Source organism: Poecilia formosa, unplaced genomic scaffold (genome assembly GCF_000485575.1).
Source record: "Poecilia formosa unplaced genomic scaffold, Poecilia_formosa-5.1.2 Scaffold4, whole genome shotgun sequence".
NCBI lineage: Eukaryota > Metazoa > Chordata > Actinopteri > Cyprinodontiformes > Poeciliidae > Poecilia > Poecilia formosa.
In genome coordinates this window covers 1152124-1168188 of record NW_006799943.1, presented here as the reverse complement: position 1 = coordinate 1168188, position 16065 = coordinate 1152124, and the positions used below count along the sequence as shown (strand labels likewise).

Below are 16065 nucleotides of genomic sequence, written 5' to 3'. Positions count from 1 at the left end.
AAAAGTAGAATGGGTTTTTCCACTTCCTGTCCATGAGGCAAACCCCCGTCTACTTTTGAGACTGGGAAAGGTTTTTTGATGCAGCTCGTGCTCGGTGTGGCTCCAGGTATCCTGAACTAGCCCTACAGTTGTGTGGCTACGGGTTTAGGCCACCACTATTCTGCATGAATGCATTTTTGTTGCCATCAACTATTTTTTTCTGTTTCATCTCAGTCCAGGGAACAGCTGGTCTACCTCTGACCTCCTAAAACCTCAATGCAGTGAGCTGAGTTTCCTCTCCAAGCCTTTGACTGTACAACAGGTTTATTATGAACTGAATTTGACTGGATTCCATTCCAGCTGGACTGAACAGACTGCACTGGAATGATTTACAGAAACTCCACTTGAACGGACTGGGGATTATAAAAGAATGTCCTGTAAAGTGTTTAGATATGTCAGTTGTGATATGAACGCATATAAACTGCAGTGAGTTTTTTTTTTTATATATAGTTACTTTGTATTGAAGATCCATATTTGCAATCGAAGTTCATTTGTTTTATTGTCTTTTTGTTTCACAAAAGAGGCAGCCCCTCCCCCCCACTTACATTTAGTGTGTATGCAATATAATGTACAGTTTTGTTATTATGGTCATGTAATAATTAACCATGGCTTTAAGCCATTACCCGTTCAATATTTTAACTTAATGTGTTATAATAAAGGGTCTGTATGGTGCTCTTGGTAGAGCGTAAGCCTCATTACACCATTTTTACTGAGCAGAGACAAAAAAAAAAAACAACTGCCAAAACCTAACTGGTGCAGAGGTTACATTAACTCGGTTATAGGTTTGTTGAGGAAATGGCGCAAAGATCTACAATTTAATAAAAAAAATTGGACATGCTCATACAGCTTTTGTGTGCATGTGAATTCAGTGAAAAAGTTTGACTCACCAAACATAACCAGTCTTTGGTTGTTTCATATATGGAAATAATACATGTGTGACAAGCTATAATACTGACCAGGGGGAGATAAACAGCGTGTGTGTTATTTGACCAAACCTGAATAAAGTGGACGTGTGGAAAGTTTACCGTCTACATTTAAATGGAACGAGAAAATATGTTTGTTCAACAAGAAGGCTTCGATACAATCAATCATTTCTCTATAATACAAAAGGTAAATAAATCCAACATATCAATCAACGCTTGTCATTCAACACAGCTTGTAAACAAAGTCCAAAGACAGAAATTACAATTTCTGACATTAACAAATGTATTTAAGGCTTTTACCTTACACAATGTATAAATTCAGACATGCTAAAATAAAAAGGTATAACAGCAGTTTCCTCAACTTCTTCCTAAAGTTGAAAAACAAAGAAAGAAATACCCTCCCCCATACCCCACCCTCACAATCCCACCCCCAAAATCTAACCATATCCACTAGTGACTCATGTCAAGAGAATATGGTCAAAAATCAACACAAATCCTTCTACAGACAAAGCAAGAGGATCCTGATACAGGCTTTTTACTTATAAAAATAACTGATAGTACAGTTCAAACTCAACTTCACAGTATATTTCATGATGCTAGAAGACACAAACTGTATTTTTATCTTTTTCTTAAAACTAAACACAAATGGTCCACAGTCGTGAAAGAAAAAAAATAAAATGCTTTTCTTTCTGAACACCTTAAAAGAAAACAGAAGAAAGAAATGCAATTTAGAAAGAGAAAACTCAAACGGTTTACAAAGGGAGTCTTGGGCATCAAGAGAGGAAATGGACATTGTTGCAAAAAAAAACAAAACAAAACAAAAAAAACAAACAAATAAAGCAGATAAATGTCCTCAAGTCTGTCCAGGGTTAACATGGAGGTATCGCTCAACAAACCCATGTTCACACCACTGCATTCATTCGCCTCATTCAGAAACACGCCCCCCTCTGGTAGTTTGACCACAGCGTGGATTCAACAACAAAACAACAGGTGAGAAGTAAAAACATTGCAGCTGTGCAGATATGGTGACATCTTCAACACCTAAACAACATGAAGAGACTCAGTCTTTTTACACAACACATTCTCCCTTTTGTTTCATTCTTTCTTGAAGTATGTGGATAAGTGATTTCTGTTCCAAAGGGTTTGAGTCCTGAGTTCCGCTGAGCAGCAACTGAGATGTTTAAGCTCCAGGCTTGGTTTGTACTCAAATAACTATATATTATTATCATCTTTTAGTCCTAAACGTTTAACAGGTGATTCTGTTTTTTTTTTAACCGAATAATCGTAGATAAAGGAACACTGTTAAAATTTGTACTTTTGCACATTTAAAACAATAGTACTGTAAAAAAAAACAAAAAAAAAAACGGATTTATTCCCAGTGAAGAAGCACCACTTCAAATAGTTTTGTGATATCATTCTTCTGCTGTTGTCAAATGTTGCGGGTGGGTGAGGGGTCTGCAAGGAGAAACAAACACGGTGTCGTTACTTTGACTGACCGTCTGAGCTGAGCTCCAGGTGGAATCATTACAGCAGGTCGGTACTCACAGTCACTGCTTGAGGCCACTGGAGCATCCATGGAAGTCACCGTATGTTCGACCATTTCCTGAGAAACAGGACAACCTCTCAGGTCTAATTGTGACACATAGCATGTTTAACTTCAGTGATCAGCTGTGACTGTGGCAGTACCTGTGTGACCGTTGAGATGTTGGTGAGCTGAATGGTTTGAGAGGGCGCTGTGGTGAGGTGGGAGTGGCTGGTCCCTGCTGCCATCGCTGCAGTCTGTGCGCTGACGTTTCTCCGGTAAAAAGTCTTTGTCGTACCTCGAGTCCTTGGTGTCAGAGTGATGGCGCTTCCGGTTCTCCCTTTCTTTGCTGCTTCTGTTGGCATGGCCTTGTCCAGACTCAGAGTCGCTGTCCCTGTGCCGCCGCTTCTTCTTTTTCTTCTTCCTGCTCTCGGTGGCTCTGTCTGAATCCGGGTCAGAGCTTCACGTAGAGAGAGAGAAAACAAAAAACAAAAACAAACAGAATAATCCATCTGAAAATTCAAGAGTCAGTCATTTTGTATGACCCCCTTCCAAAAATAGAATCATTTTTTCTCCCCGGCCTTATGGAGGAAAGAAAAATGTTACTGTACACAACTGCTTGGCTGGAAAAATGTAACTACTCCTTTAATGCTTGCAAGAAAAACAAATCTGCCATACTAGAACTATTCCTGCTCACAAAATCCATGAGCTGTCAGTATGGAAACAAAAGGAGCGCCACCTATCACTCTTAATAAGGTAATGCAGTTTAAATAAGGCCCATGTACAAAGTCAGGAAATAAAAGCTGACTCTGTTACAATAGAAAGCCAAACTACACAAATGTTTAATCATTTCTACAATTAACAATTATTACTACTAAAAGTAGAATTTTTCTAGAATTTCAATATACATATAAAGGAATACACATTAAACATAAAATGAACAAGTCTACTCGGAGCGTTTTGAGTTATTTACAGATTCGAATGTGTAGATTCTAATCTTTCCAGTGCTGTCAAACTATGACTAACGATTCCTTGAATGATTTGAGAACTCGATTATTAAAATTCCTTGGGGCAAATTATCTACCTCGAAGCTTCGTTACATTATGTTTTACTATTTAGCGCACCATGTTCCAACCGTGTGATTATTTATGTTGCACAACGCTTTCACTTCCACCTGTGAGTTGATGACTGATAAGTGCTAGCGACATAAAGTCCAGTTTTCAAGTGGGATGACTGATGTGTTGGTGATATTCATGAGCCATGTGTTTACTTTAGACTTGCAACTTATTGGGTGAATCCAAAACAAAAGCGAGTGTTTAGCCAATAAAGCACGGTATGTTGATCAGCTATGAGTTTACCCTTAAACAGCTCAAATTTACTCTGTAAACAAACTGAATTCAAACATTATGTTTACAATTGTTAAACCTCTGAAATTGCTATTTAAAGCATGGATTGGTTTCTTCATGACTTGAACTAGTATGCTTTGCCAAAAAAAAAACTCTCAGAAATTGGTGGATGTTAACCTTTAATCTCCATTTCCTCTCTTTTGACTTGTTCATACATTTGCAGTGGTGCTTCACATTTTACTGGGGCTGCATGATAACTGGAAAATGTAACTGTGATTTTATAGGTGAATATTGTGAAGTGTGGAAGTTGTGAAAGTTTTACCTTTCTGTGTTGTCAGGGATCTTGTTGTAGGGTTGATCTGTTCTGATCCACTCTACAGAACAAGTCTACAACAGCCTGACCTAAAAGGCTGAGAGTCCTACCATGTCCTAGATCTCATCGACTCAGCTACACTGAGCCATCTAAACATTTCAAATATAAGACATTTGAGTCCTAACATTAGGCAGCACCATGCTGGGGGAACAAACCTTTATTTGTGCAGGTCTTACCTGCTCTCGTGATGCCTGTCTTTATCTTTTGACTTCTTCTTCTTCTTGCTTTTTTTGTGTTTTTTGGAGCGGCGGCCCTCTGAGCTGTCCTCTCTCTCCTTTCTTAGATGAGCAGCTGGCCTCTTATCACTCGGCTCCTCCCTCTTAAGAGTCGAGTTAAAATTACAGAGGCGGTCCCAGGGGGGGGAAACCTTGGGCTTATTTGTTTCTAGAGCAGTAGCAGCTGGGGAGGAACTCCTTTCTTCCCTATCCCACCCATTCCTTTTGTCCTTCATTGCCCAGTATTCCCGACCGTCCTTTTGCGACCGCCAGTAGCTGTGAGACTCTTGAGGGTGTGGGTATCCCCTCCTCTCATGGTCCCCATCATACCTGTGGTAGCAATGGCTGGAATGGTACGAGCGCCGGTCGCGATCGTGCTCCCAAGAGTGCGAGCTGAGTCGTTCCTTGCGGCGGTCAAAGTCCCAGTAGCTCCGTTCGGGAGGAAATCGATCTCTGTAGGAGCGATGGTGATCCCGGTAGTCTCGCCTATACCGATGGCGATCGCTGTAACTTTCTCGTGGTGGACTTCTGTCCCTGTAGTGTCTGTCTCTATCTTTGCTATAGTCAGGGTAGAATCTGTCTCTGTCCCTGTCATAGGAGGACTGCCTTTCATGGCCTCTAGAACTGGGCTTGGACTGGCTCTGCTCCTTGTTCTCCGTACCACTGTCCTGCCGTGCTGATGGACCATTGGTCTGTGAGGAATCCTTAACTTCTTCCTCGGTTTTGCTAATATTCTGAGCAGCTGCAGAGATCCCATTAGCACTTGAACAGCAGACTGGCTCTGAGGGGAAGGCTGACAGTTCTCTGGGTGCAACAGTGTGCGTCTTGGAAGCAGTAACTGAAGATGAGGAGCCAACAGCAGAGGATGAGGTGTGGTGAGGAGGAGGAAGAGGTTCAGGCAGCATTGTAGCCCTTTCGTCAACAGCAGCAGAGAGGGGCTCTCTTTCATTAGCAGCAGGAGGAGCGCTATGAGCTGAACAGGTCTGCGATGAGGCCGGGTCAACGAGCTCTTTGCTGGGAACACAAAGAACAGAACTGGTTCAGATAAGCTTCATGGTTCATAGAGTATCTGTAGTAGGGATGTACCGATGGACTTTTTTCACTTCCGTTACCAATACAGATATCTAAGGTTTAGTATCAGTAGATAGTGTTTTTTTTTGTTTTGGACAAGAGTTTCTTGTTGTGGGTAATTTGTAGTTATTTCATTTCCCTGAGGGCTCAATAAAGTATTTTTGAATTTAAATTTCAAATAATAAAGCATGACGTCGCTCAGGGGACAAAACATAGAATTAGACTGAATAGATGTGTTTATGGATCAGGCACATTGTCAATTACACTGATAATAACCGATTGGTGCTTTTTAGGTAGCAAAGATTTAGGGGATGAAAAATAATTTAAAAAAAAAAACATAATGCCAATATTAATTTCAGTACCTTGCAAGAGCATTCAAATTAATAAATATTTTTGAGAGTTTGTGACAAACCATGTTGAGTTTGTATTTGGTCCCATTTACTCCATCCCATATTGTCTAAATAAAATGAAGAGAGCTTGCCTCCCATCAGAGGTCACCTGATCAGAAGGAGAGACCCATCAATGTGTATTTTAATCTCAGTATTAAAACTCAATCCTATACGATCATAAAAATATAACAAAATGTTGTCAAATGTGCAAAGCTGGTAAAGAAATACCCCGTAAGTTATGCAGATGGAATTGTAGTAAATGGTTGCTCTTCCAAGTATCGACTCATAAATGCTGAATGAATATGCACAGCACATTTTTCAGATGTTTGTTTGAAAGAATGCTGAAAGTTAATCATTTTATATTAGAAATATTTAATCATGAATCCTTATAAAAAAAAGCTTTTCCCATACTTCAAGCTTGAGACAAAATTACTTATAACAGGCTGTTTACTAAATGCCTACATTTAAGTTTGCTTTGTTATTAAAAAACAAAACTTGTGAATGGTTTTATTTCTCATTTGTTATTGCAGCTTAAAATAAACATTAAATAGATAAAGTGTTTTCTTATTAAAACAGGAACTACTTACTAGCATTATCTCTTTTACTGACTTCAGTGGATACTACAGAACAGGACAATTTTACATTTGATTATGGACTTAATCTGCAGAATAATCGATAGATTACTGATTACTAAAATAGTTATTTACAAACATCCCTAAAATGCTTTGAGCCTTAGGACTGCAACATGTTTATATGTGCATGAGGCATCTTATGCGAGGGACTTTGTGGTTATATGTTGAAATTTAAACATGAATCAGACACATTAATCTTACTTGGGTTCATTGTGGTCACTGCCAAGTCCATTGGCAACAGCATTCACAGCTGACCTGTCCTGATTATGGATGGATCCCTGAGGAGCACATAACACTGTTACTACTGACATTACACTACATTAGCAATAGATCCTTTGCATATTTTACAGATCATACATGTATAATTTACCTTCTCATGTGTGTTAAGTCCGTTAACTTTGTGGTTCCCATTAAATTGTCCATTTTGGTTTGTTTTAGTAAATTCAGAGGTTGACCCATTCACTTCACTACTGTTATGACAGACATCTGTTTCACCGTTTGTGTTTTTAGAAGAAGAGGCACACACATCTCCTGTTCCATTAGTTCCCTTAGTCTGAGACTTGGATATGCAGCCAGCATCCTGAGTGGTACTGTTCTCCTGGTCGGATTCTTCAGAGGACTCTTGACTGTACGGCACCAGTAAAGACGACCCGTTGCCCCCGGTGGGTTGGTCACCATTACTGCTGGGCGTGCCGTTAAAGTGGTTTAGCTGACGCGGAACAAAGTGAACGTCTGAGGTAGACTGCGAGGAAGATAACGAGCTGGAGGAGGAGCTGCTTGCGGAGGATGGGTGGCTGTAGGCGGATGAGGAAGATGCTCGGTTCTGTTTGCCTTGTCCAATAAAAAACGAAAGCTTCTGTCGTTTCTCTTGGTCTGGGATGGATGTGGGTCGGCTGATTGAGTGGGAGATTGAGGAAGAAGCCAGGCCGTGGCTGGGTTTGCCAACTGCACTGCTGCTGGCCTTAGAGTTGCTGGGATAGTCCCTCAGAGATCCATTCCCATTAACATGAAGAGTGTTCTGAGGCACAAGGAAAACAAAGAACAAAAGAAGATCACATGGTTGAATCTTTAATAATAACTCATCCTCAAACAACAGAGGGAACTCGTTAGCCCTACCTTGGTCATGTGTGGTGGTAGTTGGGGGCCGATGAAGCCAGTGTTGCCGTGGTGAACGGCGGTGTGGATGCGAGGGGTTACCACCGGCCGCGGAGACGACTGACCAGACATACCTGGGTTATGGCTCACATTGCTGAATTCCCCAGTTTTCTTCACATTACACGGCCTGACCACAACAAAATGCAAGCAAATATTTATTAATCATTTTTGAAAAAGTTTTTTAAAGTTGCATCTGAAATATCTATTATTACTAAACTATAATTAATATGACATTAACAATGAGAAAACAAAATAAAAAAATGTCAGAGTCCTTAGATAATTTAACACAAATATCCAGTTTGGTTACTTATAATATCTCACTGATAGATTTGGTAAAACTCTTTATGTGCCTCTCAACCTGACTGCTTAGTGATGTGCTGAACCCCAAATCTAATTTTATTATCTTGTTGTAAATAATTTGTAGATTATGTTAATATCTACATTTATTAACACTTAAATAGAAAGGACAAACTCAGAAATAATATGTTAATAACTACAAGTAATTTTTAAGGTTACAGTCTGCATTGTAAAATTTGAAGTAAATTTATTTTTTTAGAGGTGCACTTATCACAGCACCCAGTCCTGTCCTGTTCATTTCCAGTCCAACATTATATTTGACAATCAAATTATTAGATATTTTACATTTTCTTCTGATCTTTTGGAGGAATGCCCACCTCATTTTCTAACTTACTTACAAACTTATTGATTCGGTGAAATAACTTTCCATTTAAATCTGCCAGGAATGTGGATAAATTGGGGATTAACTGTGTTACATATGAAGAGGAAGTGCTGGTCATACATCACTTCTTTAGAAAACAAACACTTTGAGCAGCGATGAACTGAAACCAAATCTCACAAGCATCATTGTTGCCATTTCTGAATAAACATCCCAACATCATCTGATCATTTTTAAATTGTTTCTACACATTTTAATACAAAAACACCACCTAACATTTGTTAATATTAATATTTCCATCCCAGTTTCTTAACCTATCGGAGGGGGTTGGAGTCTTTTTATCACAATTCATTTTACCTACAATTAATATTCTGTTCTGTCCATTTCCTGTTTGTAACGTTGGACCCTTGCTGAGTCATGGTTTACTCACTTAATGTAGAAAAGGACGTAGGCCTGTTGGTTGAGGACCGAGCGGATGTCACTCACAGAGACAGACGAGTCGTTCATCTGGTACCACTGACCGTTGCTGGCCTGTCACAAAACACAGAGGGACACTTTGATTCTGTTCCAGAAAATGAAATGAAATGTTAAAACATAATGAAAGCAGCTAAACATTCAGCACAAACAAAACAAAGCTGAACTATGCATTTTCAGGTTGATGCGTTTTTGTTCCATCTCTCTGTATGTGGATGTGTGTACAAGGCCAAAGCAGCGTTCTGATAGATGATTCACCTTAATGTAGCAGAAGTAATGGCCAGCGTGGCAGCTGAAGCCGGAGTGGACCAGCACAGCGTACAGGCCGTAGATCTGGGGCTCTCCTTGAGACTGGGACATGAAGGGCCGCAGCTCCAGGTACTCTGGATATTTAACATCCTAGTAAAGACAAGAAAAACTGTTGACTTTACCTTGTTTCGCTAATCGGGAACAACATTAATAAAAATAATGCATATTGTAGCCAACAGCAATAGAAAGCACATTATCCAGCAGGTATTTTGACAAAGCACTGGTCCATGAACGTCCACAAGGGACAGGTTCGCTTTTATTTACATTTTTTTTTTTATAATCCTCATTATCACTTTTATTTGAAAAACATGATAATTTTTTGAGGGACTCGTTATTGCACTCTATTGTCAGTGCTGCCGATACTCCATCCATCCATTGTCTTTACACCCTTGTCCCTTAGTGGGGTCGGGAGGGTTGCTAGTGCCCATCTCCAATTAACGTTCCGGGCGAGAGGCGGGGCCCCCTGGACAGGTCGCCAGTCTGTCGCAGGGCAACACAGAGACACACAGGACAAACAACCATGCACACACACACTCACACCTAGGGGCAATTTGGAGAAGCCAATTAACCTGACAGTCATGTTTTTGGACTGTGGGAGGAAACCGGAGTACCCGGAGAAAACCCACGCATGCACAGGGAGAACATGCAAACTCCATGCAGAAAGACCAGGGCCGGGAATAGAACCCAGAACCTTCTTGCTGCAAGGCAACAGCTCTACCAACTGCCACTGCTGCCAATACTTTTTAATGCTATTCTGACATGAAGGTCTTAAAGGGCCGGTGCAGCATGTGACGTAATATACAGGAAGCCCTGTACCTTTGTGATTTTTCCTCCAGTGAAGTTTGCAAATCGTTTTAGTGAGAGGGTGAGCACATTAGGACTGCGGTGGATTGTGAATCTCTTTGAGGCTGTAACCATTTTTTTGCACCTGAAAAAAAGGAATTTGTTTTAATTAACATATTGATACATAAACAGAAACATAAAAAATGAAGGTCTGTGCTTAGAGGCTTCAAGAGTTACTTGGTGCACTTGTAGGCGTTTTCTCCATCCAGCTGTTCTGGTTTGACAAATTGCTCCAGAGCTTTGGAGACACTGGGTGCCGTCTACAAGGAGGAGAAACAAACATTGTATATGTTCAGTATTAAGAAACAATGAATTCTTTGGATTTATTTTCAATGGTTTCAACGAATGTGGTCAGATTACCTTAATTTCCAGAGTGATGTCCAGAAAAGGATCAAATGTATCAGAAACTGATTTGCAGTTCAGACATTTCACTGAAAAAGAAACATTAGAAAGTTAACCAGATAACAAGATTCAACAATTCTTCTGCCAAAAACAAACAAAAAAACAAGACAACAAATCAGCATTAATATCTCACCTCTGGACCTGAGGTACCCTCCAAACACTTGATGGATGAAAGTGGTGGCCTGCGTTTGCCTGTCCAATCTGCCACACAGGAAAACGGGAGAAGTAATTTCATAAGTAAGTCATAAATGTACTTGCTTGTGGCTACAGAAGTACAGCTGCACGTCTCCTGGATGTCTAACAGGCAGAGATCCTTCAAATACAACCCAATAAAACCCTTTTGGCACAGCAGACAGTGAAGAGGCAGTTCATTAGAGTTCTTCACCTTGTGTTGTTTGAAATATTTTGGTTGTAAGTAAATTGAAGAATTAACAAATGTCAAATGTTTTTGTGCATCATATATAATGCGATACAATTACCCAAAATAAACAATGACAGAATGATCGTAACCAAAAATACGATCATCATATTCCAGAAATCTAAAGATTTGTAACTATAGAAAAATAATTAAATATTAATTTGTTGAACACAAAGTGGAATTTAAAATAACGGCCAACTGATTTAATAGATTTTCTTTTTAAGGATGCACTGATTGCAGTTTTATGCTCTGTCACTGATCTTTAAAATCCTGACCTGCTGATTCTGATGTTGGCCCATATCCTTTTTTTTTAATAACTGGTGCTGTCAGATGTTATAAGGTTATACACCTTAAAGGACCCAATCTTACGTTATTGGAAAACACTGAATACCCATGAAACAAACTTGTATCAACTGCACACAAAGTATTGCTCTCAGATAAAAATTTTAAGTTTAGAGTATTTCTGTCCAAACGACTAAATAAAAAAAAAACAACAACTGTTTTTTAAGTCTTTAATTTTTCACATCTTAACTTGAACAGGTTAGAGACTAAATACCTATTTTAGCCTCTTACCAAAACTAAGGAGCACAGAAGTATTTATTTTTACTAAATCAAAAGGTTTGTGGTTTATTGATGAGTAACTTAAACCACTAATAAAGTGTCCTAAGTTTAAAGTTTCCTTGTAGTATAAAAAGAAATTACCCAAATGCAGCAGCTTTGTGGCTATTTAAATGTAGATAAGACAAATATTAGTGCACCTCTAGTTATTTTGCTTTTTATAAATCAGTCAAATCTGAGGATCAGATTCATTTTGACTGGAAAATGTACAAGTGTCCACCTGAACTCAGCACCTCAACTGCAATTGTAATTACATTCAAGATTTTTCCATTAGTAGTAGAAGAAAATTTATGAATGGTGTCTTTGGCCAAAAACACAGACTTGATAGTGGTCTTTAATTAAACAAGAACTATGTGGTGCTCTGGAGGGTAAAAATACCACCTTTAAAAAAATGCAGTAATTAGCCACGAGGATAATCACACTTACTTGGTTCCAGGTAAGCAGGACTTTTGCATAGCGTCCACTGTGTACCGCAGGAACTCATGAGCATCCTCCTGGCTTCCATAGCGGAAGTGCTTTGCAATTCCTTTTGAAGGACGGAAGAGTACATTCAGAACAAAATCATCAAAATGCAAGGAAATATCTGGCTGTGATTAAACACAGGACTGTTCCAATGTTGCTTGTTTCATAATTGGTATTATGTTTATATCATCTTACTGAAATGTGCTACACAAATAAACTTGGCTTGAAAATATAAGTATTTTTCGCGTCTGCCAATTCTATCACAATCAGAAGATTTCCCTCCATAAATGAAAAGAGGTGACAGTAGTTTTAGCACCAACACCACCTACTTACTTTTAAGCTCATTGAGGACACCAATGGGCTTAATGACATTCCCAGAGTTAGCAAAAACCTGAATGATGTGGTTTTGCATGGTGCACATCATGCAGAATCCAGGCTCATGACCTAAAAAAGAAAGATTAATACATAAAACTACATTAAAAAACCTCAAGAAAACTGAGATAACTGATTATTTTTAGGTCAGTCTGTTGCAATAAAAACACCAAAAGACTGAGCCTACAGGTTTTGGAGTGCTCCCTTGACAGCATGAAGTTGGCTAGCGGTGGAGTGTAGGTGAGGCACTGCAGGGCTGAGTTGAGGAAACATGTGTTCCCCATGTTCTGCAGGCCGGCACCAATGCGGTGAACCTGGATCCACTTCAGGCTGAGCCGCTCTGGAGGAAACAGGACCTTCTGAGGCAGCTCTATGCCATCCTCACTGCTCATCACTGGGCAAACATGACAAGAGCTACAATCACAATCAGTGCAGAAAGTTTCTTTTGTTTCTAATTTTAGCTCAACCCAGCGACTGCATCACAGGCTTAAGTTGATTGATTGTGCTCCTGTTTTTAAACTTGCTCTTATGTAACTGGATGAATGAAAGAGCTGAAGGAGAACAAAACGCCCACATGAAGCAACGTGTCACACATGAGAAAACCATTAGCAGAGTGCAGCTTTTTAATTATTAACAAGTCATAACACAACCAATTTTACTTTGTTTTGTAGAAACACCAGCATATATATTTCTGAAGTGCGTCTTGTATATTTGTGTATAAGTCAACTGTAAATCACCATTTTTCACCAGACTAGGAAAACAAACTATTAGCTAAAGCTGGTTTGGTGTGTATTAGTCTTGTTTGACCACATGCATCAGGTAACTCAGTGTTTGCTCTGACAGAGGTGTGTGTCACTCGTGCAGGTTCAGGTGTTTCCCCGTACCTTGGTCCTTGGGGCGGTCCACAGAAGCGGGTGTGCCGTTATAGACGGCAGCACCGGGGGTCGGACCCAGGCAGCCTCCTGAAGGCTTGAGCCTGGGAGAGTCGCCGGGCATGCTGGGACCCACTGCCCAGCTGCTGGAACAACTGCCATCCATCCCCACGTCTCCACTGGTGAAGGATCGGTTAAATCCAACTGACTCGTGGTCAGATTTTTCTGACAATCTGTCAACTATGGTCATTGTTCATAGCTGCACAGAGACAGACACAGAATCATACAACTTTAAAAGCTGATGACAAGAATGCAGCCTTAATCTGTAGTTTTTGGAAAGAAGTAACAGCAAGAATAAAGGTATCAATAACAAAACAATTTGACATTAGGCCAATAATAGGACTTCATTTTTCTGTGAAAAAGATAAAGCTGTACATCTAAGCTTACAGCTGTTTTGGGAGAAAAGAGACATCTGGTACAACTTCCTTTGGTTTGGAACTACCAGCGGGCGCTAACGGCGGGCATTTATTAGGATTAATTTCTTATAATAATTATAATTTATTGTCATGAGAATTCCACTTAATGTTGTTTAACCACCTGCCCTCCAAAGCCATCCATACTGTTTGGATTACTAGTTATGCTATTTGTTTTTACACTGTTCATTCAATAAATCTGAAAATATGATTAGATGCAGTTACTGTGTGCAGTGTAGTGACACAGATCACTTTTCCTAAAGAGACCGATTACTAGTGGGAATGTTTTCAAAAGTATTTGTGTTTGTGCTGCTATGATTCCTGTGCCATGCAGTCACAGTCACACATTAACCTAAAACACAGCAATAAAAAGATCTTAATGTCACTTTTATTGTTATCACAATAATACCACAAAATATTGTGATAAAACTAAGTCCATAACAACCACCTCTACTAAAGACAAATATGGTGTTTCTGTACTGAAGATGAATTTGGAGAAGACGTGGCAGCTCTCCTGACATTTTGTGGTTTGTTACGAAGGAAATCAGTGGGCAGAAAATGGATGGATGGACTAAGCTTTGGCCAGTTACAGGTATAAAAATATGGCAAACTTTTTAAAAAGTTACAGCTTCAAAATTTCTGCATTTTCAGTCATACTGTTCTCAGAATTTAAATTCAGTTGAATAAAAATCCAGAAACATACTGGAAGAGCACAAAAAAGCTTCAAATTAAATACTTATGGTTGTTGTTTATTTTAACCCAAACAAAGCAGGAGTTCTCAATTTTGATACATTTAATGAATATAAGTAACAAATGATTTATCAGTATTTGACCTGCCAACCCATAGACGATTCTCATCTATGGCCAACTGATAAGTGCATCACAACATCATGTAATCACTTTACATGTAAAGATAACTAATTCAACATTTTAGTAGTGGGACAAAATGTGTTACTATTTTTTTTAAAAATCAGTAAGATTGTATAAAATGTAGATTTTTGTTGTGATAATTTGTATTGATTCACTTAAGGCAATATTTAGCAGTATGGTGAATCAAAACTTTGGATAAAAGAAAATGTTTTAGACAATTCAAGATTTGAAATTGGCATCACGGAGAAAAAAAACACTGTAATTGACCTGATCAGTTTGCCGCTTACATAGTACTTGCTATTTTTCCCCTTCAAAACTAAATTATGTATGATTATTTCACAATCACAATATTGAAAAATGAGCAAAGTAGCTGTATGTAAGTCTAAATTTGTTTTACGCGTCTGTAAAAAAAATTATGTAAAGATTTGGCGTATGAAAAAGAAAAAGTAAATATTACCTGTTAAAATTTATTAAATTTGAAACTTGTTTCCCAACTACCCCTGGAAGTTACACAACCCAGACGGGAACATTTCCTTGTTAGAAGCATAGCACGTTAAACTGCAGCTGTTCCCTCCCACCTGCTCCAACAGACAGACTTACATTGGCTAACAGACGGTAGCAAGGCCTTTAACACGCAGCGGCTTTAAAACCGAAAGAGAACACGCAGTAAAGCTCAGCTCACGTAAGAGGAGGGGTCCAGAGAAGTGTGTAAAATTTTTGTTTGCGAACATTGAAAAAAGACTGAGTTGTGATGAATAATCTGATACCAAACCCGTCATTATAAAGGAGAAGGATAGAAACGATAGCAGCGGCACAATCCGGCTAATGGGGCTAACGGAGCAAGCTAGCTAGCTGTCTTAGTTGATGCTAGCTGACACGGTGATGAGTCCCGTGGCAAAAAGTAGCATGTTAAAGAGACCTTAGCGGGTATGGTTTTAAATTGTATTAAGTTTCATCCGTGTGAAGATTACAAACAGGTTGTCTAGTAGGATTATTGAAGAATGGGCTCCACACCGGTGGCTGTGTGCGTTTACTGCGTTGCTCTCCGACATGACATAGAGAACCGGTGTTAGGCTACTACAGCGAATTCCAGCGGTTTGGGTCAACTAATGTGCCTCTGTTACTCACCAATTCTAACATTAGACCGTAAAAACAAATCAGCACTCACCTGGAGTCTGTTATGAACACCTTAATAGCGGTTTTAAATCCATTTCTTATTTCCAGCGGGTGTCCGCCGGTGAACAATGACGTAGCTAATTGCCCCACGGCTACATCCGGGTACCTGCCATGAAACGACGTCTGTGATAGGTCCATCCGACACATATCCGTGAAGAACGTGTTTCGGAAATATCCGACGCATGTTCTTAACTCTGACCTTATTGTGCCTTTTGCACTACAGTGACAATCTAGCAAGCACTACAAACACGAGCATTTCAGCACAACTACGATGAAATTATATTTTCCGAAAACTTTTGTGTTCAGAGCAAATCGCATTACATGTAGCCTGTACAAAATCATCTTTTAAAAACTGAGATTGAATAAAATAGCGATAAGAGCATAAAAAGATGTTAGAAAAAAAATCAAAGTACTTTTACATTGTACGGAACTCCG

The 16065-nt window shown here is 39.3% G+C and overlaps 1 protein-coding gene across 1 annotated transcript; it reads right to left on the bottom strand.

Moving 5' to 3' along the window:
* Positions 1-525: 525 nt before the first annotated feature.
* usp42 (ubiquitin specific peptidase 42) lies at positions 526-15791 on the bottom strand. The gene is made up of 18 exons (XM_007558903.2): positions 15623-15791; positions 13124-13370; positions 12427-12633; positions 12201-12311; positions 11832-11931; positions 10503-10570; positions 10328-10398; positions 10145-10227; positions 9941-10052; positions 9074-9214; positions 8772-8872; positions 7627-7792; positions 6881-7528; positions 6712-6788; positions 4380-5432; positions 2649-2944; positions 2508-2565; positions 526-2417 (listed from the first exon to the last, which is right to left on the bottom strand). Exons 2-17 carry the CDS (start codon positions 13359-13361, stop codon positions 2510-2512), a joined length of 3528 nt encoding a protein of 1175 aa, XP_007558965.1. The 5' UTR covers positions 13362-13370; positions 15623-15791; the 3' UTR covers positions 526-2417; positions 2508-2509.
* Positions 15792-16065: the final 274 nt, after the last annotated feature.